The sequence below is a fragment of the Ceratotherium simum genome, chromosome Y, assembly GCF_057802395.1.
Source record: "Ceratotherium simum simum isolate JZ-2026a chromosome Y, ASM5780239v1, whole genome shotgun sequence".
In the NCBI taxonomy this organism is placed as follows: domain Eukaryota; kingdom Metazoa; phylum Chordata; class Mammalia; order Perissodactyla; family Rhinocerotidae; genus Ceratotherium; species Ceratotherium simum.
Genome location: NC_141941.1, coordinates 1,124,349 through 1,141,976, shown reverse-complemented (window position 1 = coordinate 1,141,976; position 17,628 = coordinate 1,124,349). Strand labels below are relative to the sequence as shown.

General features: G+C 53.7%; 1 protein-coding gene across 1 annotated transcript in view; it reads left to right on the top strand.

The window, feature by feature from the left end:
- The window catches only part of LOC147911597 (S-geranylgeranyl-glutathione receptor P2RY8-like), a 48,799-nt gene extending 31,482 nt beyond the window's left edge, over positions 1-17,317 (top strand). The window contains exon 2 of the mRNA XM_087427920.1: positions 15,678-17,317. Coding sequence (XP_087284046.1) covers positions 15,715-16,794 — 1,080 coding nt within the window. The 5' untranslated portion in view covers positions 15,678-15,714 and the 3' untranslated portion in view covers positions 16,795-17,317. The remainder of the gene's footprint in view (positions 1-15,677) is intronic.
- The last annotated feature ends 311 nt before the right edge of the window (positions 17,318-17,628 follow it).

The window sequence follows — 17,628 nt, the reverse complement described above, 5'->3', positions numbered from 1 at the left end:
TATACACACATATGGATATCTGTATATATATATAATTTTTTACAACAGCATATCTTTCTCTGAACCATGAGGAGTTGCATGTGGCATGGTCTTTTGACTCTGAGAGCCCTCTCATGTCCTCCCTAACCACAGGGAATCCTCTTGGAAAACCACAGCACAGTTGTCCACCTGATACATCAACATCCACACAATACTTTCATCTAATGAGCTGTCCATACTCCACTTCTGTGGGTGTATCCAATAATGTCCCATGTGGAGAGCTCCCTCCCCGTCCACCACGGGGTCCAGCCTGGGACCAGCCTTTCTTTGTCTTGTATGATATTACCATTTTCTTAGTGTCATCTTTCTTCCTTGGGGTGTGTCTAATTCTTGCCCATGATCACATCCGGGTATGCATTCTCAACGAGCTCTGTGCCCAGGTGAGGATGCTGGGTATTTCTCGAGTCATCGCACCTGGGGGCACCTGGAATTGGGCCACCCATCACCTATGATGCTAATTTTGATCATCCGATGAAGGTGTTTGTGATTTCTCCACTTAGCAGTTACAACTGTGTCTTTTGCTACTCACAAGACACCTGCGGGGAGACACTTGAAGACCATACATATGTCCTGCTCTGCGTCAGAATCTCCCCTGGGATCCAGCACTCGTAGACAAGTCTGTCCAATTCAATCATTACCATAGTTGCACGTTGTAGTGCATTGAACAGAGTTCCTTAAAAAGATATGAACAAGTTCTACCCCTGCTTCCTGCAATGGGATTCTATTTGGAAAGAGGGTCTTTGCAGATGAGATTAAGTGAAGGACAGAGAGGAGCTCATTCTGGATGAGGGTGGCCCTAAATCCAATGACAGTGTCCTCATCAGAGACAGAAGAGGAGAGACACAGAGGAGAAGCCACGTGGAGACGGAGGCAGAGATGGAGGGAGGTGGCCACCAGCCCAGGGACGCCTGGAACCCCAGAAGCTGGAAGAGGCAGGAAGGACCCTCCCCTGGAGCCTCTGGAGGGAGCGCGGCCCTGCGACCCCTTCATCTCAGACGTCTGGTCTCCAGGACCGGGGGAGGACGGATTCCTGTGGTTTAAGCCCCCAGTTTGGGGTAATTGGTTTCCCCAGCCCTGGGAGACTGATGCACATATTGGCAAATTCCCATTCTATCAGAGGGCACCAATGATTCCTCAGTTACCAGCTGGCAGTGTGCTCTAAGCCAGAGCCCTTCCTTTGCTCGCACTGATGGATTTCTCATTGTTTGTTGGTATGCATTCATGAATCCATCTTTTTTCCACTGCTTTATAATTCCTGACTGTTTATTGGTGAGTTTGGAGGTCATACTCCCAGATTTCACCTGGGGAGCCCCTTCAAGCTGCCTCCAGTGTCCTGGTGACATGCCCCCTCCGTCCTTACTCTCTGGCCCAGTAAGAGACCCCAGGACTGTGGGCGGCCCCCGACCCAGATCTGGAATCGGCCATTGTCTTCCTCCAGCCCCGCATCTCAGTTCCCGTGGGACGTGAGGATTCCCTCCCAAAGGACAGCACCTCCTTCACGTCTTCTTCAAACTCTCCACCTTTCGGGATGACTCACCTCCAAACCCGCCCCGCCCGTCAGGTTACACATTTGAGCACACATCCCAAAACACGTGTGTTCATTTCAGGTATCAACCAGACACGTACTGGAAAGTCAATGCTTCTACTAAATATTAGCAAAGGCAATGTCTCACTTACATTTCAGATGAAAAACAGAAATATAAATGCAAGTCCTAAACTGTTCTTGTGCCCTGTGGTCGTCTTGCCTTCTCTATGGGGGCTCCGCTCCTCCTTGGAGACTGTGGTTCCCAGCTGTCTCAGATTCACCGGGGACCCTCCTGGGTTTGCTCGTGTTGTCAGCCCAGCCCAGAAAACCCCCCACCTCTGACCTTCTCCACCTGAGCCTGGGGGCGGTGGGTGGAACCAGGTGGGAGCTGCGTCTGCAAGTTTCACGTCTGATGCTGCGTGGTGCCCAAGAGGGCTTCTTATGGTGTGTTCTTTCAAAATACCCTTTCGTGGGTGCCTGAGTACTTCCTAGTGTCACAAAGAGTTGCACCTATGTCTGTCTTCGTGGGCATGTTGGCGAGCTTCTCACTTTAACAAGAGAGAGGTTTAAACACTACCTGGAAAGTGTGCATACCAGTGGTGAATCCCACCTAAGGGCTCTGGTCACCGGAGTTTAAGTCTAGAGGACCAGGAGGAAGCCCATCTTTGGTTTCACGGCAAGAGCGGCAGGGTTGACATGCATTGGCTCCTTCTCAAAGGTTCCTTGGGCTGGTTGTCTCCTTGGTGGCTTTGCTTGACACATTCTTAGAAATTGGGTGGGTAGAATCAACCCAGTTATGGTTAAACCATTCCATGGCAAGTCAATATATGTTCACCTGGAGAAGACATTTAAGTGACCATCTTTAGATAGAGAACAGCTGTCAGTTAATCAAGCATGTACACCTTCCCCTGTCTCTACCTCTCTCCACCGATCTGCTAAGCAAATCTCTCCAGCTTACGAGCACCGTCGACCTTGTGGTCCAGCCCCGGCAGAACTAAGTGCCCAATTCCCACACCATGTGCCACTTGCAAACTGCTATTTCCCGGCAGGCCCCCAACCCCCAGGCCACCTCGAGTTTTGTTTTTTTGTTTTTTTCACGGAACGGCCGCTTCACGTTAATAAATGCGTCCACGTAAACTGGCTTCCTGCCTCGCAGACGGAGGCCGGTTTTGCAGCTGCGATTCAGCCGCCGAGAGGGACGTGTGTGTGGGGGTGCAGCTTGACAATGGAAGGAAAAAAAAATGTAACGCAAAGAGAAAGCAGGGGTCTCCTTCCTTTTTTGCAGAATCTGGTCTCTGGCGGGTTGGGAAGCCTGTCACGGGGTGCCTTCCTGGAGAGAAAGATACAGAAGGCAGAGAGCATTGTACGCGGCTGCTGTTTGCAGGAGGCGGAGATGAAACTCTACACAACCTACATGCATATAGAGACACACAACTGCATGCAAATTGCCCGTCATATACTGCACGCTTAGGTTGTGCAATTAAGACGAGAATAAAAGAAGGGAGAGAGATAAGAGGGCTGCCGATGCCTTTGTGCTTAGCGGGGAGATTTCTTGCCCTGAGATCTGAGGGTTCTGCAGAACACAGAAGGACAGGTGTTCGTCCCCCATCGCCCAGCTGCTGCCCAGGTCGCTGTGGCTCTGTCCTCGCTTTGAAGTGGGTAGAACCGAACGTCACCCAGGGGCCGTGCAGCAGTACTGGGAGCCTCGGGTCTGCAAAGATAGGCCACCTGGAGGGCGTGAGCCATCACAGAAAATGTGCCTGCAGCCTCAAAGGGACCAGAAGGCCACCAAGGATGCCAAGACCCTCCTTTAACGCCCGGCATTGAACGAGAGCTCCCGTTCCGCGTCCTCGTGTTGGCGGTGTTTTTACGTCTTAGTCATTCTGATACACGCGAGTCTGGTGGGATCTCATTAGCCTTAATTTGCATTTTCCTGATGACATATGACGTGGACCATCTTTTCATCTGCTTCTTTCCCTGCTGAGGTGTCTATTCAGGTCTCTCGCCCTTTTTAAAATTAAGTTGCTCGTTTTCCTATTGTTGAGTTTTAAGAGTTCTTTATATATTTCAGATACCGGTATTTTTCGGATGTGTCTTTTCCAAATATTCTCTCCTGCCTATGGCTTGTCTTCCCAATCTCTTGACATGGTCTTTTGCAGAGCAGAAGTTTTTACTTTTAACGAAGTCGAGTTTATCCATTCTTTCTTCCATGGATCTCGCCTTTGCTGTGTGTCTAAAAATGCCTCCCACACCCACGGTCATCTAGATTTTCTCCTGTTATCCTCGAGGTGTTTTATAGGTTTGCATTTCATGTTTAGGTCTGTGGTCTGTTTTGAGTTAACTTTTGTGAAGGGTGCAGAGTCTGTGTCTAGATTCATTTTTTTGTATGTGGATGTCCAGTTGTTCCAGCCCCATTTGTTGAAGAAACCATCTTTGCCCCATTGAATTGCCTTTGCTTCTTTGTCAAAGACTAGTGGACTATATTTTTGGGGGGTCTACCTCTGGGCTCTCTGTTCTGTTCCATTGATCTGTCTTTTCTTTCACCAGTGCCACACTGTCTTGACGACCGTAGCTTTCAGGAAGCCTAGAAGTCAGTATTGTCAGCCCCTGATGTTGCTCTTCTCCTTCAATACTGTGTTTGCTCTTCTAGATCTTTCCCTTTCCCTGTAAACTCCAGAATCAGTTGGTCAACGTCCACACCTAGTAAGGAGCTGTTGGGATTGGGGGCATCCCCTGTGCCCCACACCTGCCATAGCATCATAGTATGGGGCTACAGCTCCAGTGGGGATGACAGTCAGGCTCCAATGGATGAGTGAGCTCAGGGATCTCTTGGGTACCACTGGCTTCTGAGAGTTTGTGATCTTATGTTGTGTTCTCTTGGATCCCATCACATGGGCGCTCAGCAGACACTGAGCTTCTGCTAAGAGCAGGCATGGTGACAATCCCTGCGTGTGATGGCACACGAGGGACAGTGACAATACAGCCCGGGCAACAGCATGAGGATGAGAATTGGAAAATAAAAACCGTAAAGGCACTTCAAAAAGAGGGAGGGGAAGATGTTATAGCTACGGGGTGGAAAAGGTGCTCCTAGGCAAGGGATACAATACAGAAGACGTAATGGGAAAGATTTTGGGACGTAAAGATATAAAATGCTAAGGTAATGTAAACACCAGTAACAAAAGTGAAAGATGACCAGTGGGTGGATATAACCGTCTGCAGTATGTATGGGGGAGAGGGGGCAGGACCCACACGAGCCTGCACAATGTCAAAAGAGAAGGACAAAGTTGGGAACAGATGCTACAAACCCTACCAACGCTACCAATGCTAAAACTTCAAGACATGATGAAGACCGCGTGGTGTGGGGGAGAGAGTCATCCCCAGTTGTTAACCACCAAGATAGATAGATAGATAGATAGATAGATAGATAGATAGATAGATGAGAGAAATAGATGATGCAGATAGATAAATGGATGGATGGATGGTTGCTTGGATGGATGGATGAATAGATGATATAGAGATAGATAAATGATAGGTTGACAGATAGATAAGTAGATAGATAGATAGATAGATAAATAGACAGACAGATAGATGAGAGAGACAGACAGACAGAGTCTCTCACGCTAGGTCAGGATTTCTCAACCTTGGTGCTACTGACATTCGGGGCTGGACCATTCTCTGTGGGGGGCCGTCGTGTGCACTGTAGGCTGTTGAGAAGAGTCCCTGGTCTCCACCCACCAGAGGCCAGTAGCATCCTCTACTCTAGTTCTGACACCCAAAAATGCCCCCAGACATCACAAAGTGTCCCTGGAGTGATGGCCAAGTTTCCCAGGTGACAAAGCCCCGGCTAGGTTTACCATCAGTCACCCCTCCAATGCCTCTCATACATCTAGCTGACCTGTCCTGCTTCTGAATCAAGAACCGACGATGTTGCTCAAACAAGTCTGGGAGTATCCATGGTGACCGTGGGACCACATCATTAACGTCCCATCCATCCCACTAATATTCATTGGCCCAAAGCTGAGGTCCCCTCGAGACCAGTGTGGATCTGCCACCAGGCGTACGCCCATGCCCTCTCCCTACCAGGGCTGGCAGGGGTACTGAGTCCGGGACAAGAGAGGTGTCCCCGAGCACTGGGGATCCTGGGACACGGCGTTCTGGGGAGCCGACACACCCCGCCCACTGTCGGGAGGAGACCTGAGCAAAGCCTTCTTCAGTCTCTGCGTATGGATTCGTGGCGGCCGGCGAGGGGACAGTCTCCTGTGGCCCTTCATCCTGGGCTTCTGCAAAACTGGTCACAATTTATACATGACCCCCTGAGTATGTCGAACAGAAAAGGGGTCCCATGGATATACTTTGTTGTCCTTGTTGCTCATAATGCAAATTTTACATCTTTAAGTATTTCACTCCTTCTCTCCCATGGAGTTCCTGAGCCTGGTGGCTCCCTCTTCATGTTATTCGGTTACCCCACCACCTCATCCTTTCCTGCTTTATCTCTTTTTTGAGAGAAATTTGTTACGGTGCATGTATGGTGCATGTATGGTGCATGATCTTGTATGGTGCGTGATCACAATGTCCATCATTTCATTGACTTTATGGAGTCCATTGGCTAGACTCTTCCTCTCTTTCTTCGTGCATTAGTTTCCAGGGGCTGTCGTAACAAATGACCACCAACACAAGTGTGTCCTCTCATGTTCTGGAGACCAGAAGTCTGAGCTCAAGGTGTGGGCAGGGCTGGGTTCCTCTCGTGGCTCTGGAGGAAAATCTGGTCCATGCCTCTCCCAGATTCTGGCGGCTGCCACAATCCTTCTCTTGTAGACACATCCCGCCAATCTCTGCCTCTATCTCCACACAGCCTTCTCCCAGTGTGTGTGTGGGTCTGTGTACAAATGTCCCCGTTTGATCAGGATGCCAGACTTATGGGATTCAGGTCCCACTCTACTCTGTAGGACTCCATCTTCATAACGCATTACACCTGCAAAGACCCTGTTTCTCACTGAGGTCGCATTCTGAGGTATGGGGACTTAGAACTTCAACGTGTGAATTGGGGGGACACCTTTCAGCCCATGACAACCACATGGTTTCCTGTGTCTTTTCTGAGTTCTTCATGGTCGACCAGAAAACCCCATGCAACTTCCTCTCCCGGGCTGCACCACAGCATCAGCCATGACCTTGGGCTGGGGGCAAGAAGGGGGTCTCCCAGACGAGGCTGGTGGTGGGGGCACACAGCTTCCCCATGGCCAGGACTTCTGGTCAGATTCCAAACTCTGCAGGCTGGGCATCCAGGGGAGGCTTCACTCCAAGAGCATCCCTCAGTGCCAGTGGGGATGAGGCTGAAGCTGGAAGCCTCATCCGGAGGAGGCCTTGAGGGTTATCAGCAGCTGGCTGGAGGGAGGGTCTCGGGTTGCGGGGATCACTCACAGGCTGGTGGGATGAATGTGGGGCCCAAGCAAAGTCAACCCTGATGGACGCTAATGCTCAACACAATTCTCCTGTCTGTCGGTTGAAGGTGGGGGTCTAGAAAATGCTCTAAGCAGCTCTTAGGAATATTCTCCTCGTTGACACATGCAGTGGGCTGAAGGATGGCCCCCAAAAGACACACCCACATCCTGGCCCCCAGAACCTGTGACTGTAATTTGTTTGGCAATAGGGTCTTTGCAGATGTGATTAAGTGAAGGATCTGAGGTGAGGTCATCCTGGAGGAGGGTGGCGCTAAATCCACTGACAATGTCCTCATCAGAGACGGAAGAGGAGACACAGACACAGAGGAAAAGCCACGTGGAGACGGAGGCAGAGATGGGAGGGAGGCAGCCACCAGCCCAGGGACGCCTGGAGCCCCAGAAGATGGAAGAGGCAGGAAGGACCCTCCCCTGGAGCCTGTAGAGGGACCGTGGCCCTGAGACCCCTTCATCTCAGACGTGTGGTCTCCAGGACTGCGGGGAGGAGGAATTCCTGGGGTTTAAGCCATGAAGTTTGTGGTCGTTTGTTAAGACTGCCCCAGGACACTCATCCAGCTACTGATCTTGCTAATATTTACAGAGCACACCACAGGTCACCTCAGTTCAGCTCAGTGCATCATCAGGAGTCTATTGAACAAAGCCTGCAGGATGTGAGCTGTCCCAGGTGTGAGCGAAACAGAGCTGGGTCCATGCTGGGCTCGGCAGAGCAGCCAGGAGCTCAGCCCGTGTGTGTTGATTGACTGAATGTTGTCCTACGTGATATAAGGCACCGTCCAATTGGATCCTCCTACATCCCCGGGTCTCCTAAGCAGGGGCACTCGCTACCTTTGGGGTGGTCTGAGTATCCCAGGGCTGCCATAACAATGCACCCCAAACTGGGTACAAAAGCCAAGGAACCCAGAAGGAAGACCAGCCCACTCTGCACGGGGCTGTCTCATGCCTTCCTGGGGATGGGGCTCTCTTTTCCCCACTGTGAGACCCTGGGACGGCCCCCAGCACCCAGGAAACATGGATTGCTGTTTAAAGAACGCAACATAAGACCCACATCAACTGAGACCAGAGGACCACCATAGTCAGCCTCGAGAGTCTTCAGATGGGGGGTCCCGGGGCTGAGTGTAACAGATAAGAAGCACTATTCACAACAGCCCACATGTGCAAACAGCCCAAGTGTCCACTGATGGATGAGTGGATAAACAGAGTGTGGTCCATCAACACAGTGGAATATTACTCAGCCATGGACAGGAGTGAAGCCCTGACACGGCTACAACCTGGATGAACCTCGAAGACACAATGCCCAGTGAGAGAACCAGACACAAAAGGTCACATAGCGTGTGATTCCATTTACATGAAATGTCCAGAACAGGTGAACCCACAGACATAAAGCAGATTAGTGGTCGTCGGGGGCTGGGGGAGGGGGATGGGCAGTGACTCTTAATGGGAACAGGGTCTCCTTTTGGGGTGATGAAAATTTTCTACGAATAAATAGAAGCGATGGTTGCACAACATTGTGAATGTGCTGGATGCCCCTGAATCGTATACTTTAAAATGGTTAATTTTACGATATGCGAATTTTAACTCAATTTTGAAATGCTGATCAGTATGCGCTGGGGAGGGGGAAGCAGAGGGGGTGACAGCTAAGGTGTGCAGGGTTTCTTTTAGGGGTGATAAAAACTTCCGGGGATCGCATTACGGGGATGGCTGCACATGTGTGAATTTATTAAAAACCACTGAATTGTACACTTTAGATGGGTGAACTTTATGGTATGTAAATGACATCTCAACAAGGCTAAGAAAAAAAGAGAGATGTGGGAGGGTGCACACGTGCTGTCGACAGGACAGAAACGGCTGGACCGCTCTCTGAGCCGCGTGCGTCCTCCTGCAGGGCACAGTAAGTCCGACCCTCCCACCCTCGGCCCCTGACGGCCATTGGAGCCGCGTGCGTCCTCCTGCAGGGCACAGTAAGTCCGACCCTCCCACCCTCGGCCCCTGACGGCCATTGGTCCCCTTAGATTGGGCAGCTGGGTGCCCATCCCTTTTGCAAAAGCCACCTCTGCCACCAGCGCCTGGCCATCCCCCCGGAGCAACCGTTTGTGCTCATTTCATAAAATTTCCATCCTGCCGCCCAGGGCCTCCTCCAGCTCCAAACCACAAGTGCCCGTCTTTCAGGGGCGCCGCCGTCTGTTAGAGGTGATTTCTTTATTAATCACCCGTGGCGGCTGGCAGCCGGCGGCCGTGCTCTGGGGGCGGGGGGCCAGACACCACAAGGCTGCACACGGGCGGAGGGGCCTGCCAGATCTCGAGGTGAAACCCTGGGGCCAGCGGGGAGGGGGCGACTTTGAGGCTGCAGACAGATGGCGGTGGGCCATCCGACGGGCACATGGGTTTTGCAACCACTCACTGCTTCTCCACCTGCTCGGCGCCTCCCGCGGACTTGCAACAGCGCGTGGCATTCAAATTCTTTAGAAGTGCCCACCTGGCGGTCACAACGGCGGATCCCAGGTCCTTCGTAGCTCCCGGGCAGAAATGCAAAGAATTTCTCCCAAAATCCTGCCCTGCCCTCTGCAGCCCACGGCATCGCCCATTTCAGGGGAATCATGTCCCACCTCCAGCTCTGTCCATCCCTGATCTTCTCCCACCCCAGAGAAGGACACATCCCTAAGGTATGCAGCAGCCTCCTGGCTCGCTCTGCCCCCTGTACAGCATCAGCATCTCTGTCTCTGATGCATCGCTCTGCGGCACCAACGGGGACCCCGGGGAAGCATATGTCCCTTTGGTTCCTGAGCCCCAGGATGGACTGAGATGGCCCTGGGGGATCGAGGCCAGCCCCCAGGTAACTGTAAGACGTGCACCTGGGCACTTGCCAGTGGAGCAGAAAGTTTCACAGTCAAACTGAAACCCGGGGCCATTTTTAAATTGGTTTGAGGAAGCTCTCTCTGCAGATGCATGCAACAGATGGTAAGCCTTCTCCGGAGGAAGAAACACTAGGGCAGGACAGGCTGAGATGTAAGTCAAAATCAAGATATGCTTTGAAGGCTGTGTGCCAGCCTCTCGGGCACCTGGACCCTGTGTTTCCTGCTAAGAGGTATTCCGGGAACAACGCCCTGGTGATGATACGGCCAACGCCCAGGCCAGCTGCCCTTGCAGCAGGACAGGTGGCAGCAGGGATGGCCTTGGGAGCAGGGAGCGTCCTTGGGACTTCCGTCTGAGCTGGACCACCAGCTGGATGTGAGGCCTGGTCCGTGACGTGGCCACCTGATGCCCAGTGGGCCCCAGGCCCCACACCCTGATTTCAGGAGCCCCAGCATCTTGCACATCCCGTCGTCGAGCGGGTAAACGACAGCTCCGGCCACCTGCAAAACAGCAGAGCGATGATCCCCCACCGGATCTCGAGCAAGAAGTGAGGTGAGAAAAACAGGCCTTGGCGGCCCCAAGCTGAGTACCAGAGCTTCCTTCCACAGGCCCTCCGACCCCGCTGGCTTGTAGTTTCCGTGCTGCGCGCAGAAGCTCGCACCTCTGGTTTCTCAGTCCCGAATGCCGGGAAGTTGCTTCTCGGGGTGAAGGCAGCCGGAAGGAACCTGCCCCGCCCGGTGCGAATGGAGTGAAGAAGCAGGAGAACTTCTCAGAGCCGCCTGAGAACCAGTTTACGGGCTCTGGGACGGGCCGTGCAGAATACAGGCCTCAACAGCTCGTATGGTTTCACAGTGGGGGTGGAGCCTGCAGAGACGGCCTGAGGCCATCAGTACAATGGTAGTGAGGCTCACTGTCCGTGAGAATGCCAAGACATCACATGGATGGACCAATAAGCAGGCTGGATCCTTTCAAACCCCAGGTCTCCCCTCTGGCCTCTTGGAACCTCGGTCTCCTCTTCTGTCAAACATGAACACGACACCTGCCTCACCACCTCCCGGCATGGCAACAGGGACCGAGGAGTGGAATAGGGGCTCTGTGAGCTGCCGTGCACGGAATATAGGTGGGTCACTGTCACTCATATGATCACAGTATCTCCCATGGCATCACAGCACGAGCAGTACCTGCAGTGACGGCCTGAGGCCATCAGTGCAATGGCTGTCTTGGTCAGCTCGGGCTGCTATGACAGAATCCCACAGACGGGGCAGCTCAAAAAACATTTATTTCTCACAGTGCTGGAAGCCAGAAGTCCAAGATCAAGGGGGTGGGTGGGTTGGGTTCTGGTGAGGACCCTCTTCCTGACTTGTAGGCGGCCCCGTATATGACCATGGAGTGCTGGACGGATTCTCAACTCAATGTCACATTAATGTTCCATTAAAGGATCCTAAAGATGTGTCTGAGATCCTCCACTAAATGTCCCACCCAGTTGACTCCAGGTTAGGCTGCCCAATGTGGCCGCCACCTTTCAAATCGAGAAAAGACACACAACACACTTTTTTCCTACTTTAAATGTGAAGGCTCTTTTTTTCCAGCATTCCAAGAAACAGAAATCAGATTTCCTCAGGGTAGATACAGGAAAGATGAGGAGAAGCACGGAAGGAAACCCCAGACTCTTAAAGACATTTTTCCAAGGAAGATATACAGATGGCCAACAGGCACATGAAAAGATGTTCAACATCACTAATCATTAGGGAAGTAAAAATGCAAATCAAAACTACAATGAGATATCACCTCATACACGTCAGAATGGCTATAATTAACAAGACAGGAAACAATATGTGTTGGAGAGGATGTGGAGAAAAGGGAACCCTCATACACTGCTGGTGGGAGTGCAAACTGGTGCAGCCACTATGGAAAACAGTATGGAGATTTCTGAAAAAATTAGAAATAGAAATACTACACAATCCAGCTATCCCACTACTGGGTATTTATCCAAAGAACTTGAAATCCACAATTCAAAGAGACCTATTTACCCTATGTTCACTGAAGCATTAATCACAACAGCCAAGAAGTGGAAGCTACCCAAGTGCCCATCAACAGATGATGATAAAGAAATGTGGTATATATACAATGGAACACTACTCAGCCATAAAAAAGACAAAATTGTGCCATTTGCAACAATGTGGATGGACCTTGAGGGTATGATGTTAAGTGAAATAAGCCAGACAGAGAAAGAAACACCACATGATTTCACTCATAGGTGAAAGATAAACTAACACATGGATAAGGAGAACAGATTAGTGGTTACCAGAGGGGAGAGGGGTGGGAGACTGGGCATAAGGGGTAAGGGGGGACATATATGTATGGCGAGGGATAAAAATTAGAATGCTGGTGGTGATCATGATGGAGTCTACACAGAAGCTGATGCATAATAATGTACACCTGCAATTACACAATGTTATAAACCAATATGACCTCAATAAAATAATTGGAAAAAGAAAGCCAAAAGCAATGCCTAGTGAGCTGCCTTTTGTCGCATTTATGTAACAAACTACAAAGAAAGTGAAACCTGAACCCAAGGTGCCCAGAAGGCAGAGGGCATCACGCAGACAGCCAGAGGTCTCTTCCCTCCAGAGTGGGTCTGTAGGGCGGGCGCCCAGGAGCCGGGTACCAGATTTCCAGACTTCTCCGGGGGAAGGAAGAGCCAAGGCTCCAAGATCAGCAGGAGAAGCAGAACTTCACGGTGCGAGGCATGTGTTTCAGGAGCAGGAGGAAATGGCTCAGCGCCCACTGCCTCCAGTGGGTTCCTGTTTTCTGGATTGTTCCATGGAGCCCTCAGGATAACAGTGGGGGGACGTCCCTGGGCACGGCAGCACCTCCCACTGATCTGCCTTGTCGGGCTGTGAAACGGCCACGTGGAGCACGGCTGGAAAGGGCGGCTGGCTTTCCCGGCTCTCCCACTGGGTTCCAGCCCAGGTTCGTGGGGGTCTCGGGCTCAAAGTCCCTGTTCCTTATCGCCTGGACCGGCGGGGAGCTCCGAGCCTGCCCGTCACAGGGACATATGCCTGCGGCCCCGGGGGAGCGGGTCAGCAGAGCCTGGGGCTGGACCCCCGACACCCCCCCCCAGCCCGGGCTCCTCTTCTGCCTGGATGTGTGGGTGACTCCTGCACATACGGATGCGGCTAAGGTGGGGAAGGGACCAGGACCCGTTCAGAAAGCATCTGCTCCCGGATGGTGGCCTTTCTCAGGGGTTAAGATTGCCGTCTACCGAGAAGTCCTCTCCGGTCTTCTGTCTCCCTCTCTGTGGCTCCAAGATGCCCAAACAGGATTAACCATGAAGGCATTTTATTTCAGAAAATGCCTGCATGAGACACTCGGGGAAGGCTGGAGACCATCCGACCTCGGTGTGAGGGAAGGAGAGGGGACAGGGAGGGCGTCACGGAGGCTGTCAGCTCCTGGGAAGGCTCTATGAGGAGTGTGGGGTCCTTGAGACAAAGACACCATCAGAGGAGGCCCCGTTCCCCTGGAACGGGCCCTCCATGCTGGCAGGGGGCAGCCGGCATCCGCACAGACCTGGGGAGGGAGGTCAGGGTCACAGACCTGGGGGAGCCCTCGAGGGGCACGCGTAGCTGTCCCCATCTCATAACATGGGAGACAGCACAAAAGTGATGGACAGCTAGTCATTGTCCCCCTCGCCCCGTGGGGCTGTCGGCAGGACATCATCACTGTATCAGTCATGGTTCTCCAGAGAAACGAAACACAAGGATGGAGATACATGGTAGATGATAGATAGATGATAGATGATAAATAGACCGGCAGATGGATAGATGATAGATAGATAGATAGATAGATAGATAGATAGATAGATAGATAGGTAGTTAAATAGATAGATAGAAAGACACATAGATGATAGATAGACTGACAAATAGATAGATGATAGATGGATAGCCAGGTAGATAGATAGATAGGTAGATGATAGATAGATGATTGATAAGTAGGTAGATATCTAGATAGATAGATAGATGCAATAGGGTACATACGAGATAAGATACATACGTGTGTTTCATATTCCCATACACAAATATGCAATAGAATACGTGTGAGTATATATGTGCACTAGAATGCATACACAATAGGATGTGTGTATATGCGTGTGTGTATATATATATACACACACATACATACACGCAAATATATACAATAGGATAGATGTGCAATAGGATATATATGTCTATATATGTACACAAACATAGATGTATGTATATAGGCATATGTACGTATATAAATATAAAAGATATATATACAAAGAAATTTATTTCAAAGAATTGGCTCGCACAGTTGTGGGGCTGGTGAGTCTGGATGGCAGGCTGGGACCTCAGATGGCAGCTGACTCTGCAGTCTTGAGGCAGAATTCCTTCTTTTCCTGGAAACTTGTGTTTGCTGTAAAGGCCTTCACCTGATTAGACGAGGCCCACTATGGTATGTAGCGTCATCTTTTACCTCAAGGCGGCTTCTCGCACACTTGACTCACACCTACAACACCTTCACAGCCACCCCCACACATGTGTTCAGCTGGGTACCTGGGGGCCATGGCCAAGCTGTGTGGACACATCGTCCACCACTCCCTGTGGAGCCAGCCCCCCACCCGAGGACGTGCTCTTCCTTGCCTCTTTTTGGGGCCTCTGCCAGGTGTGGCCAGTGGAGGGGTCTTCGAGTAGGGCCCTCAGGGTCCCAGAAGTGCAATGTCCAAGACTTAAATGCCCTGGAGCACCCCAGGGGAGGCACCTGTGTGTCCACTGGGGAGGGGGCAGAGAACTTTCCCCATGGTCTGGGTGGAGCTCCCAGGAGCCCCCTCAGGGCCGGGGCAATGGCTCTACCCTGTCCGGAGGTTGAAAACACGCCGCCCGCCCACCTCCGAGCTCCTGTTTCCTGTCTTCCTGTCCTGCTTGTGCTGTGGGGTGATGCTCAAGGTGACAGGAAATTTTGTGGGGATCCAAATCCACCACTGAAAAGCCTGCCTTTAGGGGAGGGAGGTGGGACGGAGGACCCGTGGGTGCTGTCTCAGGGGCTCCAACGTCCTCAACCCTAACGAGCAGCCTCCAATAGGTGCTCTGGGGTTGGGGTCCCAGATGTAGAAGTGAGTGGAGGTGGGGGGCCGTGGTGATGAGTTGTTATGGTAGCAGAGGGAGGGAGGCCAGGCACACGGTGACAGATGAGTAACAGACCTGCCGGGCCTGCATTGTTGGCGGTGCAGTGCCCCCATGTGGTCGAGGAGGGCAGTCAGCGCCACCCAGGACGTCTCTGGGGGGGGGTCGCCAACTTCACCTTGCCCAGATGAGGAAACCGGGCTCAGAGCAGTCCCAGGGGAACATTTTGCTGCTGGAAACACTGTTGCGTGCAGGATTCGTCACTTGGTAACTTTGTAAACTTGTCACTCTGTTGCACTCCCCGCTTCCTCACGGCCCCAATGTTGAAGCCACCGCGGCGGGGCTGACGGCACGCTCCCTGTGCTTCCAAACAACGGGAAGGAAAGAGGTTGCCAAGGAAGGGCCAGCTGCGCACTGACCCGGAGGCCCCGGGCAGTCTGTCTCTGAGCCCACCTATGTCTCTGGGCAGTTGAGTAATGGATGGTCCTTATCTGTTTTCCGTGCGATGCAGCGTTTCAGGAGTTAGCGTGTGTGAGGCCTGCAATCCAGTGGGAGAACAAGAGGGCGAGAGGAGGAGGGGGGAGAACCAAGTGGGGAGCCCACGGCGGCCACAGACGAGGACCCCTCCCTGCCCCTCTCACCCCTGTGCCCCTTGCCTTCCAGATCCGCCCCTGAGCCCCCCGGCCCCGGTCTCCCCGCCATGATGGACATGAACATGACGCGGCCGGACAACGCCACGCTGCTGATGCTGCAGGACCCCACCATCGCCGTGGTCCTGCCCGTGGTCTACTCGCTCGTGGCGCTGGTCAGCATCCCGGGGAACCTGTTCTCGCTCTGGGTGCTGTGCCGACACATCGGGCCCCAGTCGCCCTCCATCATCTTCATGATCAACCTGAGCGTGACGGACCTGATGCTGGCGAGCGTGCTGCCCTTCCAGATCTATTACCACTGCAACGGCCACCACTGGGTGTTCGGTGAGCTGCTCTGCAATGTGGTCACCGTGGCCTTCTACGCCAACATGTACTCCTCCATCCTCACCATGACCTGCATCAGCATGGACCGCTTCCTGGGCGTTGTCTACCCACTGGCGTCCGCGCGCTGGCGGCGGCGACGCTACGCCGTGGCCGCCTGCGTGGCCATGTGGCTGCTGCTGCTGGCGGCCCTGTCCCCGCTGGCTCGCACGGACCTCACGTACGAGGTGGAGGCCCTGGGCATCGTCACCTGCTTTGACGTGCTCAAGTCGACCATGCTGCCCAGCGTGGCCCTGTGGGCCGTCTTCCTCTTCACGCTCTTCATCGTCCTCTTCCTCATCCCCTTCGTGGTCACCGTGGCCTGCTACACGGCCACCATCCTCAAGCTTCTGCGCACGCCCGACCCCCACGGCCGGGGCCAGCGGCGGCGGGCGGTCTGCCTGGCGGCCGTGGTCCTCCTGGCGTTCGTCACCTGCTTTGCGCCCAACAACTTCGTGCTGCTGGTCCACATGGTGAGCAGGCTCTTCTTCGGCCAGAGTTACTACCACGTCTACAAGCTCACACTGTGCCTGAGCTGCCTCAACAACTGTCTGGACCCCTTCGTCTACTACTTCGCATCCCGCGAGTTCCAGCTCCGCCTCCGGGACTACCTGGGCTACGGCCGGCTGCCGGCCGACAGCCTGGACGCCCGCCGGGAGAGCCTCTTCTCGGCCCGGACGCTGTCGGCCCGCTCCATGGCCAGCGGCCACGCAGACGGGCTCGAGGGGGCCGGCCAGCCCTGCCTCAAGAGACAGGAGAGCCTGCTCTGAGCCGGGTGACCCCCGGGACGGGGCGGCCAGACCCCTCCCTTCCGTCCTGGCGTCCGGACACGGCCGCCCACAGAGGGTGAGAGCAGATGGGAGGACAGGCAGGCCCCGTGGGATTCTGCAGACGGTGGCAGAGGGCGGACGGCCAGGCGGCCCCACTGTGTCCCCCACGGCCCCCGACAGCCCATCGGGAGCCGCCCACGTGACTCTTTCTCCGCGCCTCCCGGGTCTGAGGTGCACGCACACCCTCTGCTGCCCAGCCGGGTGCCCCCGGACCTGGTGTTCATCTCATCATCGGTCACTCCCAGTGCTCGGATGTGGCCAGACGATGGTGGACAGGCCCCTTCGGCCCCCGTGCTCCGGGAGCTCAGGGGTCCCCCCCATGTCACCAGGTCCCCACAAGAGCAAACGACAGGGGCTTCCAGAATGGCCGGTCGCTCTGGCCCTTCGGGACACATGCTTGACTTAAATTTCACAAGTGGAGACCCCCAGAAGAGACAGATGCCCGGGAGGCGTGGGTCAGGCCCCCCCCAGTGGACGAGAACCCGTGGAAGCCCAGTTGTGTGAGGACAATGAGTGTCAGCAGCCACGATGGGTTCCCCGAGATGCTTTGGGGTGCAGGAGGTTCCCTCTGGCTGGTCCTCTGGCTCCTGCCCCAGCCAAGAGCCCCGGGCCACAGAAGCATCTGGGGTCTGGCCTCCAAGAGCGTGCTCCTGGCCTCACCCAAGGGATCCTGTGGGGACCAGGCACCCAGCAAGACCACTGGACACACAAGCCCCCCAGAAGTGTCAGCAGCCGAGACCCCCGTCGTCACGTGGGTGGGGGCATATCTGTCTG